The sequence below is a fragment of the Tachyglossus aculeatus genome, chromosome 7 (assembly GCF_015852505.1).
Source record: "Tachyglossus aculeatus isolate mTacAcu1 chromosome 7, mTacAcu1.pri, whole genome shotgun sequence".
In the NCBI taxonomy this organism is placed as follows: domain Eukaryota; kingdom Metazoa; phylum Chordata; class Mammalia; order Monotremata; family Tachyglossidae; genus Tachyglossus; species Tachyglossus aculeatus.
The window spans coordinates 34,791,429-34,815,990 of record NC_052072.1 but is presented as its reverse complement, the minus strand read 5'-3'; the positions used below and the strand labels follow the sequence as shown (position 1 = coordinate 34,815,990).

Here is a 24,562-nt window from a genome sequence, read left to right as displayed (position 1 = left end):
ACTTAAAAGTGTGGCCTGAATAATGCCATAAAAATATAGTTCAGTTTAAATTGTCTCAACTACTAACAAAAAAATCCATTAAAACTATAGCCAATACCCAGCATGCATCATAAATGAAAAGTTAACTACCTGAAAAGATGTTAAAGTAGGTACTATTAACTAAAACACTGCTGTAAAAACCTCTATTAACAATGATATAGGGGATTCTGAGCTCTGGAGATTCAGTATGATTCAACCAGAAAGTTAAACCTGTTTGGTCAAATTTGAACCTCTTCCTCCACAAGGAAAGGCACTCCATGTGACGTGTATACTCTTGACAACACGGTAAAAATGAAGTGAGAGAATTGAAGGGGCAAAATGGGAAGGAGGAAGAAATGTTAGAGTAAGAAGCATTATTCGGGCCACTGTAGCTAAGTTAGCTTCTGGTCAATTTTTGCAGAAAAAAAGATGCATAATTAGTTGATCCTTAGTAAAAACTGTGTATATGCATTATTCATGTTCTTTCAAAGTGAGGTAGTTTTGTTCTCTTGCCATGGGAGCAGGTGGCATGAGCTTGTTTTGATGAGGTTACAAAGCTCCTCCCCTTTCCCCCCAAGCAGCAGCCTAATCTGCATCAGCAGTAATTGTGTGCATTGCACTATTGTACAGCTTGGGTGACTGCAAAAAAATATCAATAAGAAGTGTTAAACGGAGACATAGATGTCCCATTTGATGTAACCGCCCCTTTCCACGAGCCAGAACATGTGGCAAAGGTTAACATACACATTCACTGTGGATGAACACATTTCTATTGGTGTTTAGCATCCTTATAACCTACAGAGTCTGAGCTAGGTGAACAGCCATTCACCAAGCTTTTTTCCTCAATTCCACTGGATTATTTGTTCATCAGACTTCAGTGCAGTCGAGATAAAAGAGAGAAGGTCTGTTGCCTATACAGGGGGTTTTAATGAGGATGTGAACCCCGGGGAGCTGAAATCTGAAGTGGAGGGATGCTGTTTTCCAGTCTTGTCATTTCTTCGGTTGCTTCACTTCCCTTTCCGATGGGCGTAAGTAAGCGGGAACTATCCAAGGTACTAAAATGCTGGAAGCTTTGCTGGTGAATGCAGATGGATGGCAGAAGGAGAGAAGAAACAGAGTACTGCTTATCTCACAAGGTAGGCTTGCTCTTTGTTTCAGAATCCCTGATTAATCAACGGCAGCATCAACCGACGAAGGCAGCTGTAGAGAGGGGAGGGGAGGAGAGGGGAGATGGAGTGAAAGAGAGAGAGAGAGAGAGAGAGGAGAGAGAGCACACATGAACGAGAGAGAATGAGCACAAACGAGGTTGTCGTTGTCACGAGAGAGGGTCGAGAGACGATGCTACTAGCTAAACTGCTTCAAACCTTCTGCATCTAAGTGGCAGTGAGAGAGAACATTTTTTTCTGCTGGAAGAAGCCATTTGGAGAGGATTCTTGTGATTCCTTGCTTTCATTTCTTCTTGCCTCGGCAAAATACATTCAAATGAGGCACCTTAGCAAGCCAGGAATGGTTGTATTTGATGGGGCTGTAGCCTTCTGTGTTGTAAAGTGGGTAAAAATCACCCAGTTCTCCTTGGCTGGACCTCAGAGAAGGATGCCTGCTGCTCGTACCCACCCATTAGCTATGCCCTCTTTTCTTTGAATGTTGATTTAAAGAAACAAGCACCTGTCTACTCTTGCCACTGAATTTTACAGGAAAACTTTAAAGGCCATTTTATTTTATAGGAAGAAGATCAAAAACCCACCGATTTCTAGAGATGCAGCATCTGACAATGTGGATACTTTTGCCATCAAGATATAATGCACTTTAATTGAAGAAAAACTGAGCTGAACCACAAGTCTGCCTGTTTCTTATGGTGCTGGAATACTCCTGCAGACTGCACTGAGATAAACCACAGAAAAGGGCTTTGCCAGACAAAAGTCACCTTTGATTATTGCACTTAGCAGCCCCTGGGGACTTAAATTTGGGTATGTATCTCATTTTTCCAATTCTTTAAGCATGCTAATTGAACCCAGTGCTAATTAGATCAAGTAATCTACTTAGAAAATGGAATTGGCTTTAACTAGGTCTACTTAATACTGAAGTTGTCATGTCTTTTAGGAAAGAGCAAAAATCAAATCATTAAGTCATTTCATGCTGTAAGATACTATTTTTTTTTAACCCACATCCACTTGCCTGGTGCTCCAGGCATGTTATCTACCGTACTTTCATTTGAAAAATTAGTGTTAAATTATAAAAAGACATTTGAAGTAATTTTGAAATACTACTTGAATTTATGAGCTAGATACATGCTGCTTCATACTATGAATATTTTAAAAGTCTGTTTCAACATTTGTGGTAGATACCCATTTCACCATTCTTTTAAAAATTCTCTGTGTACACAAACTTAAAAATGCCTCCTCCGGTTGGGTTTAGATTCACTTTTCCCTTATATACTTTTACATTTATATTTGTTATCAAGAAGGTGGTCTAATTATCATCATATGGGAGCTTCCTGAATACAAACAGATGGATTTCCCACACTTTTGAATACCATATAATAAAGGAAGAACATATTAATGTCTTCTAAGTCTATCTTGGCCAAACTCTTCTCCTACTGCAAAAGAGTCTAAAACCCTCCAAACCTTTGGACAGATAGACCATTTTGAGCAGGAAAATGTCACACAAAATAGAAAATTAATCTGAGGGCTTTCTTCGTATTCTTCAGAAATCCTAAAATTCTAATTAAACTGATCTCTGTGAATTCAGAGTAGGAACTTAATAAAATGAGCCCTATTTCATTTCTAAATATTAGTAATAGTAGAAGCTTTTGGGAACATTGTAACCATTTTTACCCTCATTTGGAGGATTTAATAAACCAGTTTTTAAATTTCATCTCCGAATTGTTTGTCTGAATTGTCCTGAGTAGCAAGTCTATGGTAACAGAGCCAAAGTAGGATCTCCTTGTCATTTTTCACAGTCCTAAATTTTCTAGATCCTCTTATGAATTCTGATAAATATTGAAAAGTGAACATTATTGTTAATGGCTTATGAAAGTTTAAGATACTCTGCTTAAGAATTTGGATGCCCAAATTTGCATTTGGGAAAAAATGAGTTAGGTGCCTGGCTGCAAATGAGCCAAAGGGAATATAAAATCTAGATTTTCTGACCAACTAGATTAAATGTCCTGGAATTGGAGAAAAATATTCAGAAATTTCACAGCTGGAATGATAACTTTCTCCCGGGGAATATAAAGTTAGTAAAAATGTTAATATGAGAGGTATCAATGATCACCAAGATAGATGATAAGCCATGCGTTTTGAAAAATAAGCCATAGCCACTCATTCCAATTAGATTCTTATTGTTGCTTCACTCAGCATTTATTTAAGCTGGCTAAAGCTTCTTACTTGGCAAGTGCTGCCTTGCAACCTTCTAGAACTGTTTGCTCAAGTAGCCATTTAGCATTTTGTATGAGGACAATGTTTCTGGAAATATTGCTGTTTGTTAGCACCATCACCTAGCAACACCACTGCACCCCATAAGGCCCATGTGAAATGGAGAACAGCGAGATGCACAGCATTCACCCAACAAGTACAGCTTCTGACTCATGACAGTAGCTACATCTTCTACGCTGTCTGCCATTCTTAGGTTTCCCAGAGTGGGGGGCAAGGGGGAGGGGGGAATAGGAGAGGGGGGTGGGCGGGGGGCTGGGATCCATCCCTTCAGTTTAAGAAAATGGCAGGGAGGACCTTTGTCATTATTTCAATGAGCTCTTTTAGTTTCTACTTCACCATTTCCAGTTCTTCACAGAACAGCTGTATTTTTGACAGCATTCAACAATGTGAAATCACATGAAGTATCCTGGGGTCTAGAAACACACCCAAAGGAACTACATTTCTGATTTTTGACATGTTATGGTAACATGTGCTCAACTCCACTCCGAGATCTACTTTTCATGTTTATGGGTTTTGGGTGTGTGTGTTTTACAAATGCAATATACTCTGTTGCACTGTTTGGTGGCTTTTTCTTCACCTTTACTGTAGGCTCTCTCATCTTTCTAGGTAAAAATGATATCTTATCAAACCTCATTTAATCACAGTGTGAGTCTGAATAGGTCTTAACACAATGCACCATTTTTACCTGTTTCCCAAAACCCTGTTCAAATGGTGTGTTTCTTTCTTTCTTTCTTTCCCTCCCTCCCTCCCTCCCACTCTCTCTCTCTCACACACACACACACACACACACACACACACAGACACACAAATTTTCATTTAGTTGCAAGAATTATTGTGAGCAAATCTGGTCACTGAGGACTTCCTTGACATGGTACAAGATGCTCTGACTGAGAAAACACAAAACAACAGATTCTAGTAACTTCTTTACTTGCATCCTGGCCGCTGAGATTTTGAAAGCTCAGGGACATGTGAAGGGTGGGGACTGAAACATTCACCTTCCTGCAAGAGAAAAAGGATAACCTTTCTGGTAATCATCACAAAGCTTATACTTGTGAACAAATTAATGGGTTTTCCTGAAAATGATCGAAAATATTTTTCTTTTAGCATTTATATATATATTTATTACTTTGTGAATTTGAAAGTCTAGTACTACCCCATTAGTTTAAAACTTGATGCCGTGGTACCTTGACTGTCAGCTAAGGAAATAGTTTAGAGATTAAAGCTTATAAGAGAAATTTAAACTAAAACTGTCTTTCCTGAGCTTCTCACAATCCAGGAGATGTTGGGTAAAATGTAAAATGACACAAACTCTCTCCCAGACTACAATTAGTTCCAACTCTGTTGCCCAGTATTAATGACTTTTACCAAGATGAGTGGAGAAGTAAGACCTTCAAACTCCTCCTTGTAGAACAGAAGCAGAGTGGGTTTTTTCTAGAAGCCAGGGACCGGGGAAAGGTAGGAGAGGCAGGGAAGACATGGAGACACTAAAAAACAGAATAGATTTAGAGTCTGTGTGGGTTTGGATTTCACTCAGCTATTTCAGACAGTGATGAATAGTATATCTCCATTTGGCAAATGATCCATAGGTCTAAGAACTTCTCCAGAATGGATATCTGAGCTCATGGCTGCAGCTGGGAAGAAGGGAAGGGCATTTTACAAGAAGAAACACTATTGAAGTTGAAGTTAAGGAAGGGGAATTTTGTTTTTCTGGAATGGAAAAAATATCCTGACAGCCCTCCCTTGTGAAAATTGGTCCTATTATTCCTCTGACAGATTTACTCATCCTCTCAAAAACAGCAGCTCAAACCCATGCAAATTATCCAGGTTCTACAGAGCTGCTCAATCTTTACCCCAGTCTTCATGATACGGGCTGCTTTCTGGAGCCTTATGGCCAAACCTAATTGGCATTTTTATTTCTACATAGTAAACAAGGGATTACACAACTTTGACTTCATCTTGATTCTCAAAAGATGACTAAAAACATCCAGAGGTCTCCAACACAAAAATCTTGCAATGGATCCATGCATTCATTCTACAGCTACAAAATGCATTTGAGAGGGAAGACAAAAGAGGAGCTTGCATTTTTGTCTCAATGGACTATGATTGGCCCTACATGTGAATAGAATTTACCCATCAAGACCTTCTATACAGTGTTGCACATGAATATATGCAGGTCTGAGTTGGAAAAAAAATTCAACTAGTTGTCAACTCTACTTACTATATTAATGAATGCGAGCTATGATTTTATGAGTGATTAATAACTTGAATCTTTGTTAGGTAAAGTCCCTTCTCGACATCCTGATGCATTCTAAAATTAATCCAGGTACTTAGATGTACTGCCCTTTATGTGCATTGTAAATAAAGACTCCAGGTAGTGGCCCAAGATGTTACAGCAAAGCAGCTACTCTAGTACTAAGTGTGGCATATGAAAAAGGCATTCATTTATCTGAGCACAGAGGATTTCAAATACAAAACTGCTGCATTGGGATTAACTTCTATTCCCACTTTAAAGAAAGCTGTTAGTCAACTGCACCTTGAGCTAAACCTTTCATTCATCCTTGAGGGATCTGAATAATTCAGGAGTTTGATAAACAAAATATGCAAAGAAGAGCTCTACTGAGAAGGAAAGGAACAGACTATCTTGAGATACAGGTGGGTGAAAACAAAAACTAAAAAGTCAGAGGAATCCATGGCAATTGATTGCACCATATGGATTGTGAGATAATTCAGATAGCTCACGTTAAGGGCAGCCTCTGACAGGTGCCATTGACACATGCATGCACTGATCATGGAAAGCTTAAATCATTCTTGAAACCACCTCAGAGTGCCTGAGATTTTTCAGCCATGTTCATTAAAAATATGCCATAGTCACAACATTGCAAGGAAGCCATGAGGAGGAAAAGCACCCCTAAAGCTTCTCTTCTGGGGGGGCAGTTCACTTCAGAATATAACCACCCTCCTTCCATAAGAGCTCCCGAATTGAAAACTCCATGATAAAGATGCTGTTTCAGTGGAATTGGGTAGCAGGTAGGGTCAAGGTCACCATCTATGTGATCTTGTCTTTGGAGCAGGTTTATCTGCTTTAAAATAAGAAAAAAAATGTACATGAATGGTGGCTCTCAGGCCCTTCCTTGCCAAAAATCAGGAGAAAATTTGTAATTCTTTATAAAATAGCAGAGGACATCTTAATCTTAACATTTATCCACTGCCAAAACACATGTGTTTTTTGATAAATGAGAGCAGTATTGCCTTTCTTAGTGTCATGAGGGAGATTTCTTTAGTAGGAAATTGTTATTATAATTGGTTATTACCACTGTTGTTATAAACATGGATTTTAAAAGAGGCTGCTCTATAACCACATGTGAATATACATACTAAGTCCACACAAGTGTACCTATTTGGGGCCAGATATCTATCCCAAGAGCATGGCTATATCTTTTTCATTATTTTTCTGCACAGAATATATCTTTTGACCCCAGAATGCATTTTAATGTCATATTAATTTCCAACTGAAGATGGTAAAAGCCTTTGGTACCGTGGATAATACAGTTTTGTCCCCACCGTGACTGGGGAGAAAATGCATTCTTTTGGATATCTGTTTCCAGATATCTGTGTCCAAACTGATTAACTCGTATCTACTCCAGCACTTAGGACAGTGCTTGACATAGTAAACACACAGTAACGATATCTGTGATTCACCACAAATTCTTCAAATAAGTTCACATATATTTTATGGTGCTTCTCCTTCTTAGGTAATTCCTAAGAAAGGAGGAGATTTTCCTGTGTTCTGTTTTTTGAGAGTGTAAAGGATAAGGGGCCTCAAATGTCTGCCTCAGCATTCTCAGACGTATTGATTCAGAAGGGGCAGGGGTTGCCAACAAGTGATTGATCCACCTATTCATTGAGATATGTAGGAAACAAACCCCATTAGACTGACAAGCTATTGGGCTAGGTAGCCTTTTATTAGTCAATATCCTATGCCCACAAGGGCCAAATAACTCAAATTTCTTGGTAAATTGAGGAAAAAAAGCCTATTATTCCTTAAAAGATTGGGAAAGATTTACATGTCAGAAAGATCTGTCATTTTACTCTGCAGGGTGGGAACACCCTGTTTTGCATAGGTACAATGGAAGTAGTAATGATATAAAATGTTGCTATTTTTTTAGGGCCCTAAAACTCTATATTCTAAAACTATTTGCATCAGAAAATGATGGTAACATCTCTGATCTGCATAAAGATAATTTCTTGGAAATTTTTTTCCAAAAATAAGTGATTTTGCATTTCAAATTTATATAGCTATGCCTTGGTTTTCATTGCTTCTGTCATTTTTTGTTATTAAAATGCAATTTAAATAGATTCAGCAGTTGGGATTAATAAACAGTCCATCTAGTCCCAATGCTCCACCCCTTGCCAGCTGTGTGACTTTGGGTAAATCACTTAACTTCTCTGTGCCTCAGTTATCTCATCTGTAAAATGGGGATTAAGACTGTGAGCCCCAAATGGGACAACCTGATAATCTTGTATCTACCCCAGTGCTTAGAACAGTGCTGGGCACATAGCAGGCGCTTAACAAATACCATCATTATTAATGCCTGTTTTTTCTAATCATAGTCAGGACAACAATATTCTCTTTCAAATACATTGTCTAAACTAAAGAAAAAAGTAGGAAAATATGGTTTTAAAAATGCAACTTATCTTAGGTTATCTGGATTTATCAAGGTAAAAATACACACTATCTGACATACTCAGATAGGTGAGATATAATGGATAACTTGAGACCTGGCCAAAGTGAAAGCAGATTCTACACCTGAGACTGCTCTACCCAAAACAGCACAAACTGCTTCCCAAACCAATTGATAGCAAAAGATCTTCTGTTGATGACCACTGGTGAGCTGGAAAATAAGTTATTTCCAATGGAAGCTAGTTTCTAGACAATGGCTAGTGATTGCACTAGGAAACAAATAGACTGGAAATGATTTTTTAATGCGAAAATGAGGTGCTGGACTTTCAAATATGTATATCACCTTGAAACATAAGTTCATTAAATCTTTCTGCTCATAACAATTTTACAAGGCCATAACATTTTCCTTAGACATGTTCTATAGTGATGATGGATTTGACAACAGTCAGTTGCCTGGAAAAGTGCAGCACTTGCACTGGATATTTGTTTCAGTTCTTGACTCATTAAATGACCAGAACATTAAACTCAGCCTAAAACCATTTATTCAATTCATTCATTCAATGAATATAAAAATTCATTCAATTGTATTTACTGAGAACTTACTGTGTGCAGAGCACTGTACTAAGCACATGGGAGTGTAGACTGCTAGCAATGAGCAGACAGTCAATGTAATATGGCTTCTTTGACTGTCTATCCATTAGAGAATAGATTATGTATATTTGGACTGCCTAATTTTCAGTCCTCCCTCATCCCCTCTAGACTGTAAGCTCATTGTGGGCAGGGAATATGTATGCTAATTCTGTTGTACTGTACTCTCCCAAGTAGTTACTATAGTGCTCTGCACAGTGTAAGTGCTCAATAAATACCATTGATTGATTGATTGATTACCTTTTCACCCTTAAATAGGCACACTTAAAAGGTGGATATGAGAGCCAGAGCCCCTCATTGCAATTTTAACTAGCCTAGAGTGTGACCTTATTCATGTTTACTTAACTTCTGTGATCCAGTTTCACTTATTTGAGAATGGAATGATATAGTATCTACTATTTACATTAAAATATCTGGTAAGAAAGAATGAGGTCACAGGTAAATATTTTTGTGATCCGTGGATGAAAGATACTATCACTGTACCTCGTTCTCGCCTGTCCCGCCACGGACCCCCAGCCCACGTCCTTCCCCTGGCCTGAAATGCTTTCCCTCCACACATCTGCCAAGCTAGCTCTCCTCCTCCCTTCAAAGCCCTACTGAGAGCTCCCCTCCTCCAGGCAGCCTTCCCAGACTAAGCCCCCTTTTTCCTCTCCTCCTCCCCATCCCCCTATCCTACCTCCTTCCCCTCCCCACAACACTTGTATATATTTGTACAGACTTATTACTCTATTTTACTTCTATATATTTACTATTCTATTTATTTTGTTAATGATGTGCATAGAGCTTTAATTCTATTTGTTCTGACGATTTTGACACCTGTCTAAATGTTTTGGTTTGTTGTCTATCTCCCCCTTCTAGACTGTGAGCCCGTTGTTGAATAGGGACCATCTCCATATGTTGCTGACTTGTATTTCCCAAGTGCTTAGTACAGTGCTCTGCACACAGTAAACACTCAATAAATTCGATTGAATGAATGAAATAGAAACTGTTGGCTATATAATATGCATCCATGCTATTACTACTTTGGAAAAACAGTTTAACGGTTGTAGACAACAATTTGATTGCTGCATTTTTGTGGAAATTTGAATTCTAAGTGATGTGTTGCTAAAAAAAATCCTTGCCTGTTAGTGAAGCATTATTATCTGAGTCTGCACTATAAAAATCAATATTGTTTAGTAACAATCTAACAGCCTGATCCTATCAATCAATGAATGTTATTTATTGAGCACTTACTGTGTACAGAGCACTGCATTTAGTGCATGGGTGAACGCAATAGAGAAAGTAGCCTTGATCCCTGTCCTCAAGGAGCTGATTCACTCAATATCTGACTGCTAACTTCTTAGTGATAGAAAACTGGAAAGTATATCCCAACAATTGCCTCAGAAATTGTGGGTTTATCTTCTGAACCTATATTGCATTTTGTTGGAGTTACTTTTGGTGCTTGCTGCTCTCAACTTTGCACACCAACTATACTGTAATTTCCACAGATAGATTGCTATCCCAAGCTTAGACTAACCTCATCAAATAACTTCTATTTCCAATGTATTTATGTTGGATATTGCTCCAATTATAGTTACCCTGGAAACTAGGCATTAGAATGGAAAGATAAATGCCAGAATAATCAGCAAGTGCATTTCCATTGACAAAAGTATGTTTTTGAACCTGCAGAAAGTGCTGCTTCCATTTTACATTTCCTGAAAGATGATGCGTTCTAATCAGGAGGACAACACTTTGGACTCTTTTCTCCAGTATATTGAAGATATGGGAATGAAGGCCTATGATGGCTTGGTTATTCAGAATGCATCAGACATTGCTCGAGAGAATGATCGCTTGAGAAATGAAACCAACCTGGCTTACTTGAAGGAGAAGAATGAAAAACGCCGTAAGCAAGAAGAAGCAATAAAACGGTAAACATAAATCACATATTGCTGTGACATTGACAATGATGCAAAAGAGATTTGCTTTCAATTGTTTGTATGCAAGCTTGTTATTTTGCCAAATGGAGGATTGTCAGAAGATTTTGTAGCTATTAGGCACTGGTCAAACTGTCCATTCGCAACTCATATGTTTAGGGTGACCATTTATTTTCACTGTAACCAGGGCATTGGGATAACATCTGGAAATTGCATAGTCAATGTATAGGAATAAAAAAGCCAGCATTTTGGGACCCCCATATGTTAAGTCCTAGAACGTGGCAAAATCTCAACTGATCGAGAACCAAGCATGATCCAACTTGGATGCCAAAGTCCTAATATTTAAAGTGCGCAAGAGCAGGGTTGGTATAATTCCAAGACAATCTTGATTCTCTGGTGTTTATAATGTTTATAAAATTCATCAGGGAAGCCTTGATTCCCAGAATTATTCCAAGCCTGTCCTAGCTAAATTGATATATGGTCAACCCAATTATAGTGGACTTCACAGGAAGTTCTTTCCACTGAAGTGGTTTGTTCAAATGGAGGTTTGCAAAGTACTGAATGAGAATTCCATTATCTTGGAATTAAAATGAATTATTGAATATCCTTTTGTTGATTATTCAAATAGAATTAGTTGTGACAGAAAAAATAGCATTTGAAAAAGTTTGTCTTGAAAAATTCTTACATATTACTCAAATCTTAACAAATTAACCTGTGTACCTCCCAAACTTGCCTTATTTCTGCAAATTCCTATTCATGTTAATAAGAAGTATGTACACCGCTGAGAGGAGAGATTCATGGTGTGAACCTTCTGTATAGTAATGTTCTGGTACCGAATCACTTCACTGGCACCAAATGTTCCCGATATATTCAAATACAACCACTTGCTGGGCTGCTCATTCTATCAGGTCTGACCCAATAAATGCCAGATTTCAACCTTGGAGAAAAGATGAATTAGGCAGTCTTTGAGTTACTGGTGTGGTATGATGAAAGGGTAAATATTTTCTGTATTTGCCATTTGATTTTAACTTTTCAACTTTTAAAAATCATTGTGGTGGGCCAATTGTTTGCTAGTGATGGAATCATAGGACAACCATCTGGAGTGTTGGATAGTCAGACATAAGTAGTAGTCTACAAGTTTCTGTTACACAACTTGCTGATTTTAGGTTGAAGTGCTCAGTTGTTGCATGGTCACTTCCAAATAAAATGCAATTTCAGTCTTCTGGAACATACATCAGTTCTCATTAAATGAGAGCAGTTTTCTTGCGGATTTGTCATTTTGAGTCTCTACCCCTCTGGGAGATTTGAATATCTGACTTCTAAGTTTTGATTGGCTTGCTTTTATGGTGAAGACGTGAATCTGGGAATGAAGCAATTATTACTCTATTATAAATAAAATTTCCCAGAGTGTCCCTAAAGGCTAGATGGTACTCAGGCCAAATGGTTTCCTTCACCTCAGATGGGTAAGCAGTTTATTTCCAAAATAGCATTTACTCATTGAAGGATAAGGCTCAATATCAGAAGTCTGGTCCAAAGAAAGAATGAAATGGTGACCTGCATGCCTAGATGAAATTATTCTGTTGAACTATTGTTTTCAAGTGCTATATTTTGTGAAGAAAAGTGTGAAGTGTTAGTATCATTGTACATTTGCATCCATGGAATGAAAGTATGTGGTCTGCATTACGCTATTTTCTCCCCCTGGCTAAATGTCCACTGTCATCAAAAGTAGATTAGCATAGGAGGATACTTTGCTCATTCCAGATAGGCTTCCTAAGGTTTTTATTCATAAATAACCTGCATTGCCACCTTTCTTTAGATTGAAGGCATTAAACTCAACTATTTCAATAAATTGCTTTCTTTCATTCATTTTTTTCCATTATTCATTCAACACTTATCTAATGTTTACAAATTGTCAGTACTCTGAATCATGAATTAGATTTGAAGGATGAACCTAGCTGGTTTGGGAAGACTAGACCCTGTCCTCAGCGATATTACATTGCAAAGGCAAGTTAAAAAAATACATCCTTCAAATAAATGTACCTTTAGATTAAACACAAGCATGAGGAAGAAAGGATGGAAAAGCCAAGCACTTCTTTTTGCCAGCCTGAGAAGGCATTTTGGAGAAGTTTTACTTCGCTGTGAGCACTAGATGGAATGAAGATATATGGGGTATCAATCAGTCAGTGGTATTTATTGAGTGCTTTTTTGTGCAGAGCACTGTACTAAGTGCTTAGGAGAGTACAACACAGTTGGTAGATACAATCCCTGTCCTCAAGGAACTTACTTCTAGAGATCTACCATGTAGGCAGAACAGAGTGAAAAAAAATCCTGGAAACAATAGGAAGGAATGAAAGTTGGGGTAGTGAAGAGGCAAGGAAGTAATGAAGAATGAATGGCGAGCACTACAAATGGAGAGGATGAATGCACAACTTTAAACCCTAATTTAGAAATTGACCTTGACAGTGATCAATGATTTGATCACTGTGTCTCCTAGCCATAGCTCTTGTTATAAATTATACCTAGATTATCCTGGAGAAAAGATACTCTTTCCACCTTGAAAGTCCTAGAAACAGAAGTTTATAGAGAAAGAGGCCTTGAGAAGACATAGGGATTGTCGGGAGAAATACAGAGTTCCCATTAGGATGGGAGCCCTTGGGCCAAGACCTTGACTTGTCAGCTAGAATCTACATTTCAGTGGATTGAACCACCCTTTAGTCACTCAAGTGTTTAGCACCTGCGCCCTGATATGGGCTGTTTGTTGGATCTTGTGAAAATAATAATTATAGTACTTGTTAAGCGCTTACTATGTGCCAAACACCATTCTGTGTGCTGGGGTAGATATAAGTTAAACAGGTTGGACACGGGGCGCACAGTCTTAATTCCCATTTTACAGATGAGGTAACTGAGGCCCAGAGAAGTTAAGTGACTTGCCCAAGGTCACCCAGCAGACATGTGGGGGAGCTGGGATTTGAACCCAGATCCTTTTGACTTCCTGATCCATCCATTATCCACTAAGCCATGCTTCTCACCTAGCTTGGGAAAATTTTATTGATCAATTATATTGATCTACTCCATGGATATTGAAATAATAACAAGTGATCAATCGATTAATGATATTCACTGAGCACTTAGTACAGAGCACTGTACTAAGCACTTGGGAGAGTACACACAACAGAGTTGGGAGACACACTGATATGATGTTATGCATAACAAAGAGGCATCCAATTAAGCACTTAGTACGGTGCTGTGCACACAGTAAGCGCTCAATAAATACGATTGAATGAATCCAAGTACTATAAAACAACAGAAACTACCTTTTCTCATAAAAATGGTTACCTGAGTTTCTGTGGTTTGTTTAAATTAATTCTTTGATAGTATAGAGCGTCATGAGGAGTCCCTATTTTTGCCACTCTCTCTATTAACAAGTCTCCGCTTATGCTTCCTCTCCTTTCTTCTCTTTGAATTCCTTGGACCACATAACTGCACTCTCTCCAGAGTCAGATGTAGGGCCATAGTAGGCCATTTGTCCCTGTGACTTTGGGACGATCACTTAAATTCTCTGTGTTCCAGTTTCCTCAGCTGTAAAATGAGAATTAGTACTGTGAACCCCATGTGGGACGGGGACTGTGTCCAACCTGATTGCCTTGCATTCTATTCCAGAACTTAGGGTAGTGCCTGAAACATAAAAAGCGCTTAACAAATACCCCGTGTGCAAGGATCAAGTCTACCAATTCCTTTGTACTTTCCCAAGTGCAGAATACAGCAATCTGCATACAGTAAGCACTCAATAAGTATATACGATTGATTCCCATCCATTTACTCCCTTTTCTCTACAATCTGCCATTTGTTTCTTTTTCTGCATGCCTCCAGAGAAGCAGCATGGCTCAGTGGAAAGATCCCAGGCTTTGGAGTCAGAGGTCACGGGTTCAAAACCCGGCTCCACCAATTGTCAGCTGTGTGACTTTGGGCAAGTCACTTAACTTCTCTGTGCCGCAGTTACCTCATCTGTAAAATGGGGATTAAGACTGTGAGCCCCACGTGGGGCAACCTGATCACCTTGTATCCCCCCAGTGCTTAGAACAGTGCTTTGCACATAGTAAGCACTTAACAAATACCATCATTATTATTATTATTAGTGGATAGAGTCCAGTCCTGTTAGTTAGAAGGAACTGGGTTCTAATCCCAGCCCCACCACTTTCATTCATTCAATTGTATTTCTTGAGCACTTACTGTGTGCAGAGCACTGCACTAAGTGCTTGGGAAGTAGAACTTGTCTGCTGTGTGACCTTGGGCAACTCACTTCACTTCTCTGTGCCACAGTTCCCTAATCTGTAAAATGGGGACCGTGAGCCTGATGTGGGACAGGGACTGCGTCCAACTCAACTCTCTTGTAATCAATCAATCGCATTTATTGAGCGCTTACTGTGTGGAGAGCACTGTACTAAGCGCTTGGGAAATACAAGTTGGCAACATATAGAGACGGTCCCTACCCAACAGTGGGCTCACAGTCTAAAAGGGGGAGACAGAGAACAAAACCAAACATACTAACAAAATAAAGTAAATAGAATAGATATGTACAAGTAAAATAAATAAATAAATAAATAAATAGAGTAATAAATACGTACATGTGAGCCCACTGTTGGGTAGGGACTGTCTCTATATGTTGCCATCTTGTACTTCCCAAGCGCTTAGTACAGTGCTCTGCACATAGTAAGTGCTCAATAAATACGATTGATTGATTGTTTGATTGATTGAAATACGAATGAATGCATGAACGAATGAGCTCACAGTCTAGAAGGGGGAGACAGACAACAAAACAAAGCATATTAACAAAATAAAATAAATAGAATAGAAAATATGTACAAGTAAAATAAATAAATGAATAGAGTAATAGGGACCGTCTCTGTATGTTGCTGACTTGGACTTCCCAAGCGCTTAGTACAGTGCTCCGCACATGGTAAGCGCTCAAGAAATAGGAATGAATGCATGAATGAACGAGCTCACAGTCTAGAAGGGGGAGACAGACAACAAGACAAAACATATTAACAGAATGAAGTGAGTAGAATAAATATGTACAAGTAAAATAAATAAATAGAGTAATAGGGACCGTCTCTATATGTTGCCGACTTGGACTTCCCAAGCGCTTAGTACAGTGCTCTGCACATGGTAAGCGCTCAATAAATATGAACGAACGAACGAACATATATACAGGTGCTGTGGGGAAGGGAAGGAGGTAAGATGGGGGGATGGAGAGGCAGTGCTTAGAATAGTGTCTGGCACAAAATAAGTGTTTATATATCATGATTATTATAGACTATCCCCCAAACCCCAGCGGGCCCAACATGTGCAGGGCTATTCTACCCCTCTGCAGAAATTGTGCTTTCTCAAGTCTAATCCCTATTTTGTTTGGGTTCCAATTTGACTATTCAACAGAGATTATGATCATTGAAATATTCTAATTGTTTCCAACAGTGTCCTTCTAGTGTAGCTGTGACTAACGTGAAATGGCATTATCAGTTTAGAGGGGGGAAAAAGAAAACAAAAATAAGTACTGCCAGACTGTAGCCACACAATCATATTTGGAGCTCTGGATGACTTTGATGAGAGCAGAGGCTAAGCATGGGCCCATATCATTGATGTGCACTTCATGTAGCTTGTTCAGAGGATATTCAAAATGCTTTGATGTCATTAATGGAAATCAACATCACATTTTCAAAGTGCTGACCTTTGCATTTGAAGGTTCCCCACCCTGTGATTAAGTAAACTGTGAGTACTCTAAAGGCAAGGCATATTTGACTTTGAAAGGACAAGCATTTTATACCAACATGAAATATGCCATTTTCACTTTTAGGTACATGCACCTATGACTCCAAAAGTAGGACAATATCACTTCAGAGACTCCCAGGGGCTTTCCATGGCCAGGAGGACAGCCTGTGGCTACAGCGTTTGTGTCAATAAATTCATGCTGTCTCCTGGAACCCCTGACTCGCAAGGCAAAGAGGAGGGTCTGCTTCAACCACAGCCTGTAAATCTAGGGTACTCTAAGGCTACATTGATTACAAATTGGCCTTTGTAGTGGCAAATTGGCAAATGAAGTGAGGACAGGGAATCTCACAGGGAGGTGTTGCCTCTGTAATAGACACAGAAAATGGCAAACGGAATAGGATGACAAAGCAGAATTAGACAATTTGCAATGAATTGTGAGCCTGTGAGCCTTTGAAAATAGATTTTTCAGTAGGTTACAAATTTTGTTGCTTTAAATTTTAATGGCATTGGTCAATAGACATTACAGAAGGTTATTTTAGAGTCAATTGATCAATCATTTACTGAGCACTTACCGTGTGCACAGCACAGTACTAAGCACTTGGGAGAGTACACTGTAACAATATAACAGACACATTTCCTATCCACAATGAGCTTACTGTGTAGAGTATAACAAAACCCTAGCATCTAGAGTGGGTTCACACCCTATTTGTGCTTTAAAATACCAATGAATTATGGGTGTGGTTAAAATAAAAAGTGTTATAAAGGTTAGCAAGCTTCGTGAAAGTTTGTTTAAGCAGTCAAGCAGATATTTTGACTTACTAGGGTTCAGTATTAGATAATTCCATGACTTAACTAGCAAGTGGTTAGATTCTTTCCACCTTTACTGTTGAATTTTTCCCTACAGATTCTGGCACCTTGAATGGCATTACTGGTACTTTGTATCATTTACATGTTCACTTTTTCATATCCCAATTCTTTAGCAACTATATAAAAATTATAGTAATAATAATAATGATAATGGTATTTGTTAAGTGCTTACTATATGCCAGGCACTGTACTAAAACTGGGGTGGATATAAGCAAATCGGGTTGGACACAGTCCCTGTCCCGCATGTAGCTCACAGTCTTAATGAGAAGCAGCGTGGCCCAGTGGAAAGAGCACTGGCTTGGGAGTCAGAGGTCAGAGGTCTACCAGTTCCTTTGAACTTTCCCAAGTGCTGAATACAGTAATCTGCATACAGTAAGCACTCAATAAGTATGTATGATTGATTCCCATCCATTTACTCCCTTTTCTCTACAATCTGCCATTTGTTTCTTTTTCTACATGCCTCCAGAGAAGCAGCGTGGCTCATTGGAAAGATCCCAGGCTATGGAGTCAGAGGTCACAGGTTCAAATCCCACCTCTGCCACTTGTCAGCTATGTGACTTTGGGCAAGTCACTTCACTTCTCTGGGCCTCAGTTACCTCATCTGTAAAATGGGGATTAAGACTGTGAGCCCAATTTGGGACAACATGATTACCTTTTATCTACTCCAGAGCTTAGAACAGTGCTTGGCACGTAGTAAGCACTTAACAAATGCCATCATCATCATTATTATTATTATTATTATTAATCCCCATTTTACAGATGAGGGAACTCCTCCAGGACGCCTTCCCAGACTGAGCCCCCTCCTTCCTCTCCCCCTCATCCCCCTTTCCATCCCCCACATCTTACCTTCTTCCCTTCCCCACAGCACCTGCATATATGTATATATGTTTGTACATATTTATTACTCTATTTATTTTACTTGTACATATCTATTCTATTAATTTTATTTTGTTAATACCTTTGGTTTTGTTCTCTGTCTCCCCCTTCTAGACTGTGAGGCCACTGTTGGATAGGGACTGTCTCTATATGTTGCCAACTTGTACTTCCCAAGTGCTTAGTACAGTGCTCTGCACACAGTAAGCGTGCAATAAATACGATTGAATGAATGAATGAATGAAGCCCAGAGAAGTGAAGTGACTAGCCGAAAGTCACACAGCAAAGAAGTGGCAGACCCAGGATTAGAAACCATGACCTTCTGATTCCTAGGCCCATGTTCTATCCATTACGCCAAGCTGCTATAGAGCAAGAAACTCTGACAAAACAGAATGAACAAACAAAACCTCCTCTCAGCTTGATCTATTTGTTGAAAAGTTTCCCTTTCTAAGTAGAAGGCATGAGGTATGTCTTCTAGTGCTTGGCACATAGTAAGCGCTTAACAAATACCATAATCATTACTATTAATGAAACAAACCACCCCACTAAGAAAACTACTAAAAATTAGTAAGGTTCTGGGCAATGCCTCTTACTGTAGCACAGCTACAGTGAGGCTGATTCAATGCAACTGAATTTCCCATGGATACCCCCAAGGGAAGTATCTTCAGTCATATTTCTCATTTAAAAGTGACAGTCAAAATTGAAATGATATTACTGGCAATGATCATTTGTACATGCAACTGCATTTACATATTTTCACTTGTTAATATCCTTGAATTTCTGGGAAATGATATTTTAAGTTTTCTAAAACAGCCAAAGAACCTGAAATCATATGTCTGTTATTTAGGATAGCAGAAACTAATAATACGATGATGTCTAAGGCCAAATATAACAGCTGAACAGCAATTAAACAGTAAAATGAAGTGGCCATTTCCTTCCTTCATCACAACTCCCTCACTAAAAGGAAGAAATGTGTCATACATCGGTCTGTTGTTGCAGGAAGAAACGTGACATTTGCTTTGAGGTTACAAGGACACGGCAGCAGATTGAAAAATTGGGTTTTAAAGCATTCAGATTCAACACTCTTGAATATTCTTTTGGGGAGTCGTTTGTTTAATTTTAACAGCTTTATCTCCCTTGCTTTAATGGCAGGCCCTTTTTTGGAATGCATTGGAATTGGCTGAAATGTTATTTGTTTTATTTAAATGATGCACAGGATCCACTTCTGGGCAATGAGAGACACCACTGTTGCCAACAGTGGCAGGCAGCTTTATGGGTTACCGTTCATGAAACAAGGTCTAGACATAATGCTAGTACTAATTGTATGTCACTACTCTGGGTGTTGAAATATTATTTCTGCCCTTTTCAGTGAAAACCTCTTTGTAGGATGAAATTTGAATTTGTAAAGTTACTGTGTGGGTGTTTTCAGAGAATCTAGAGAATCTAAAATAATCTATCCAAAATTAGACTAAGAAGAACATAACTTGTCTGATCTCGCTGAACTGAATCCGTTGATATGATCTGAATTTCTGACCTGATTTTGGTATGGTACTTAGTAATCATGCAAAAAAACAAGGTTAATGCACTGAAAAGGGAGTGAGAATAAACAGCACAACAGATTTGAGTAGGAATCTTCCTCTCAAGTGCTTGCTTGGTTTTACATTTGTTTGTTGTACTCAATTCAGAAGATATGAATTTCAGTTATATATACACGTTAATATAACTTCATATTTTAAGCCTTTAAACAATTTAAAATGACATCTGCAGAATTTATATTCTGGGCACAATGTTGACTTCTGGAAGATGTTTAATGTTAATGCAACTCAGTGTTCTGCCTGTTCTTTTTTTCTTTCCATCCAGACAAAAACTAGAAGTATTACTTTCAATGGCAGCACTAACAGATATGCCCTATAAACTTTTTTTATAGTATAAGTTAAATGCATACTATGTGCCAGGCACTGTACTAAGCACCTGTTGTGGGGGTTGGGGGTACAAGCAAATCGAGTTAAGCGCTTAACAAATGCCATTATTATTATTATTATTATTATCGAGTTACACTCAGTCCGTCGCATGTGGGGTTCACAAGCTCAATCCCCATTTTGCCGATCCTCATCTGTAACAGGCACAGAGAAGTGAAGTAACTTGCCTAAGATCACACAGCAGATGAGTGACAGAGCTGGGATTAGAATTAATGACCTTCTGACTCCCAAGCTTGTACTCCATCCACTATGCCATGCTTGTCTATTGTTCCAGTGGGAAGAAAGGATAGGCATAAGCCCTCCTCTCCTACATTCTTCCGTTTGCCCATTCAGCTGGAGGTCTAATAAGAGTTCTTTCTGATATCAACCTCAGAAGACAGGCTAAGAGATCAGCCTCATATTTAATGAGATATGATGGAAACGTATGCTTTCACTAAATATGAAACAATAACCATAGATAGCATTGAGTTCAGATATCTAAAGAACTGGTAAAAAATACTTGTAAAAATCACCTAAATACAGATAAGAATCCTGGGAATAGCATATGGCCCAATGGGAAAATAATAGAACGGAGTCAGAAGACTTGGGTTCTAATCCCCACTTTGCTACTGGCTGGCTGTGTGACCTTGGACAACTCACTTAAACTCTCTGTGTTTCATTCATTCAATTGTATTTATTGAGTGCTTACTGTGTGCAGAGCACTGTACTAAGCACTTGGGAATTATAAGTTGGCAAGATATAGAGACAGTCCCTACCTAACAATGGGCTCACAGTCTAGAAGGGGTACAAGGAACTCACAATCTTAATCCCCATTTGGCAGATGAGGTAACTGAGGCCAAGAGAAGGGAAGTGATTTACCCAAAGCCACCCAGTAGACAAGTGATGGAGCCAGATTTTATCTCATCTGTAAAATAGGGATGAGATATCATCTCTCAAAATCTCTTTTACCGTGATGTCCATATGGGGCAGGGACTGTGTAAGATCTGAATATCTTGGATCTACTCCAGCTCCTAGTACAGTGCTCAGCACATAGTAAACACTTAATTCCCTAGTTGTTGTCATCATTGTGGCCATTTTGCAGTTTGCTCCCTGTCACTTTTGAGGATGGATTTTGATGCTTCAGAAAAGGGGATTTCAATTTCCCTTTTGCATGTAGATATTTTAAAACAAGCACACTCAGAGTAAAGGCCACTCTACAATGCATATAACTCAGGGATACATCCCAAGAAGCAGCACAGCCTAGTGGCTAGGGCATGGACTTGGGAGTTAGAAGGTCATGGGCTCTAATCCCACTCTGCCACGTTTTTGCTGTGTGACCTTGGGCAAGTCACTTGGCTTCTCTGTGCCTCAGTTACCTCATCTATAAAATGGGGTTTAAGACTGTGAGCCCCATATGGGACAGAGACTATGTCCAATCTGATTACCTTGTATCTAACCCAGTGCTTAGAACAGTGCCTGGCACAGAGTAAGTTCTTAAACACTGCAAAAAAAAATCCCTATTTACCAGCAAACGTAAGTCTGGCCTTAGGCGTTTTATCTAGCCAATACAGGTCAATTAATACCCTCTCCAACCTCTCTCCTCACCCCCTCACCCTGATCCCATCCCAATCTTCCCTGTTTCCAACAGATTATCTGCCCCCATTCCCAGACCACCAACTCAGCACTATCCCACACCCCTAATTTATGTACTCTTCCCTATCTTCCCCTGGTGCTCCAGATGTTTTAAACTAACCCTAATAATGCAAACAGCCTCTATCACAAGTCCCCTAGAGAACTCTCCCACCTTTCCTTTTCTGTCATCTCCCTGCCTCAGCCCCATGATTTTACTGAGGAAAAATCAATCAGTAACTAGCATTCATTGAGCACCTACTCCGGACTAAGTTTAGGAGAGCGTAGCAGGGTCAGACAGGGGCTTTGACTGTGACCTCAGTTGTGGCTGCTAGCATTCTCACATCTCCCCATTCCTGGTGGGTTGGACAGGTAGGTGGGACTGAGAGCTAGGAAGAGGAAGGTTGGAGCGATGGTGCTCACTGGGGAAGCTGGGACTGCAATAGCAGCAGCTGTTGAGTAGGAATAGAAGGAGGCTGGGATCAGACCGGGTGAGGACAGGGAAGGAGATGACAGGAAATCGGCTAAGAATAGGGGAGTAGAAAGGAAGGATTTAGACTGTGATTTTTTTAACTATCTGGAGGGCTTGGCCATTTTGTCAGAGCTTGCTCTGGAATAGAACCTAACTAATTGTATACCCGTTTGTGGGAAAACATTCATTCATTCAATCGTATTTACTGAGCGTTTACTGTGTGCAGAGCACTGTACTAAAGCACTTGGGAAGTACAAGTTGGCAACATATAGAGACGGTCCCTACACAACAGTGGGCTCACAGTCTAGAAGGGGGAGACAGAGAACAAAACAAAACATATTAACAAAATAAAATGAGTAGAATAAATATGTACAAATAAAATAGAGTAACAAATACATACAAACATATATACATATATACAGGTGCTGTGGGGAGAGAAAGGAGGTAAGGCGGGGGGAATGGAGGGGGGAGAAGGGGGAGAGGAAGGAGGGGGCTACAACCATAGATGATACAACCACATTTTTAAGTAAAATAATCCAGCTATAATAATAATAATGGTATTTATTAAGTGCTTACTATGTGCAAAGCACTGTTCTAAGTGCTGGGGAGCTTACAAGGCGATCGGGTTGTCCCATGGGGGGCTCACAGTCTTAATCCCCATTTTACAGATGAGGGAACTGAGGCCCAGAGAAGAAGTGACTTGCCCAAAGTCACACAGCTGACAAGTGGCAGAGTCGGGATTTGAACCCATGACCTCTGACTCCAAAGCCCAGGCTCTTTTCCACTGAGCCACGCTGCTTCTGTCTATACTGTGAGGCTCATCTGTATAACCCGGATATATCATGGGGTACATCTAAAAAAAAATATTTGAATTGCTTCCTCTTCCATATGCTTAAATTCTTAAAATTAGAGATTCTAGTATTCAGAATCACTTTCATAGAAGTAAAAGTTATGACTATTTTTCCAAAGAGGAAGATGTTGACAAAAGGAAGGCGTTTTCCAAAACGTGTTTTGGGCAAAAGAAGACAGAAGTGTGTCAGCCAAATTTAAGCTTTAGTAATGATGATGAAGTAATTGAAGTGAACATCTGTCTGCCCAACATTTAACCTCATGGTGAATTTAAAAATCAAAGCGAAACTCATAAGAAAAATAATAAAATGCTATTTCTTCTGGAAATGAGTGTAAATGTTGTGGAGAAGTTTTCATATATAGGCCTTATGTAGTCCAGTAAAAATGGAATATCAACAAAAAGAACAAAAAACCCCTTCACTGCTGCACAACTGAAGACCAAAAATCTCTTCATTACATCAGGGGACTGGACCATCAAGCTCCTTAACACTCACCTCATATCTTGAGGAAAGGTGGAGATGAAGTGGGAGAGGAGAGGCTTTATAAGGCTCTTCAGAGAAGCAGCGTGGGCTGATGGAAACAGCTTGGGCCTGGGAGTAAAAAAGACCCAAGTTCTAAACCCCACTCTGCCACTTGTCTGCCTTGTGACCTTGGACAAGTCACTTCACTTCTCTGCACCTCAGTTACCTCATCTGTAAAATGAGGGTTAAGGCTGTGAGCCCCCTGTGGGACAGAGCCTGTGTCCAACCCAATCTGATTGTATCCACCCCAGAGTTTAGAACAGTGCCCGGCACATAAGTAAGCACTTAAATACCACAATCATTAGTCATTATTAAAACAACCAGATTTCTTGGAATTTCACTTTGCCACCAAGGCAGAATAACACAGAAGAATTCAGAGCAGGGACACTCCACCCCACAAAAAAAACAGTGAAGCACCTCTCCCAGAATCAAACATTTCCTGGGTAGCTTTCTTTTTTCCTTATTAGAATGACTTAGTCAACTTCACCCTTAGCACAGATGCTGGGTGAGGAGTCTGGCAGCCTAAACAATCATTTTTCTCAGAATCACACCAATCAATCAGAACCACAGTAAACGTAAATGGAAGACCTCTTCCTTTCCTTGAAATAGAAAAAAAACCTCTCTCAAAGGGCAATAAAGCACTGTCATAACTCAGCCCAAACAGTAGGGTTTTTTTTTTTTATTATTATTGAGGCCTAAATCTTCCTTAAATGTAACAAGCAATATGTCCAAACTTAAAAATATCTATTTTATGGCATTTTTAAGTACCTACTATGTGCTAGGTGCTCTACTAAGCACTGGGTTAGATAGACAATCGGGTTGGACATAATCCCTGTCTCACATAGGACTCACAGTCTTAATCTCCATTTTTATAGATGGGGTAACTGAGGTACCGAGAAATTAAGTGACTTGCCTGCTGAATTGTTGATTCGA

At 39.3% G+C, this 24,562-nt stretch overlaps 1 protein-coding gene across 1 annotated transcript in view; it reads left to right on the top strand.

The window, feature by feature from the left end:
• The first annotated feature begins 743 nt into the window (after positions 1–743).
• The window catches only part of NYAP2 (neuronal tyrosine-phosphorylated phosphoinositide-3-kinase adaptor 2), a 270,077-nt gene continuing 246,258 nt past the window's right edge, over positions 744–24,562 (top strand). The window contains exons 1-3 of the mRNA XM_038749306.1: positions 744–1,154; positions 1,743–1,985; positions 10,450–10,688. Of these exons, the coding sequence (XP_038605234.1) occupies positions 10,483–10,688 (206 nt within the window). The 5' untranslated portion in view covers positions 744–1,154; positions 1,743–1,985; positions 10,450–10,482. The remainder of the gene's footprint in view (positions 1,155–1,742; positions 1,986–10,449; positions 10,689–24,562) is intronic.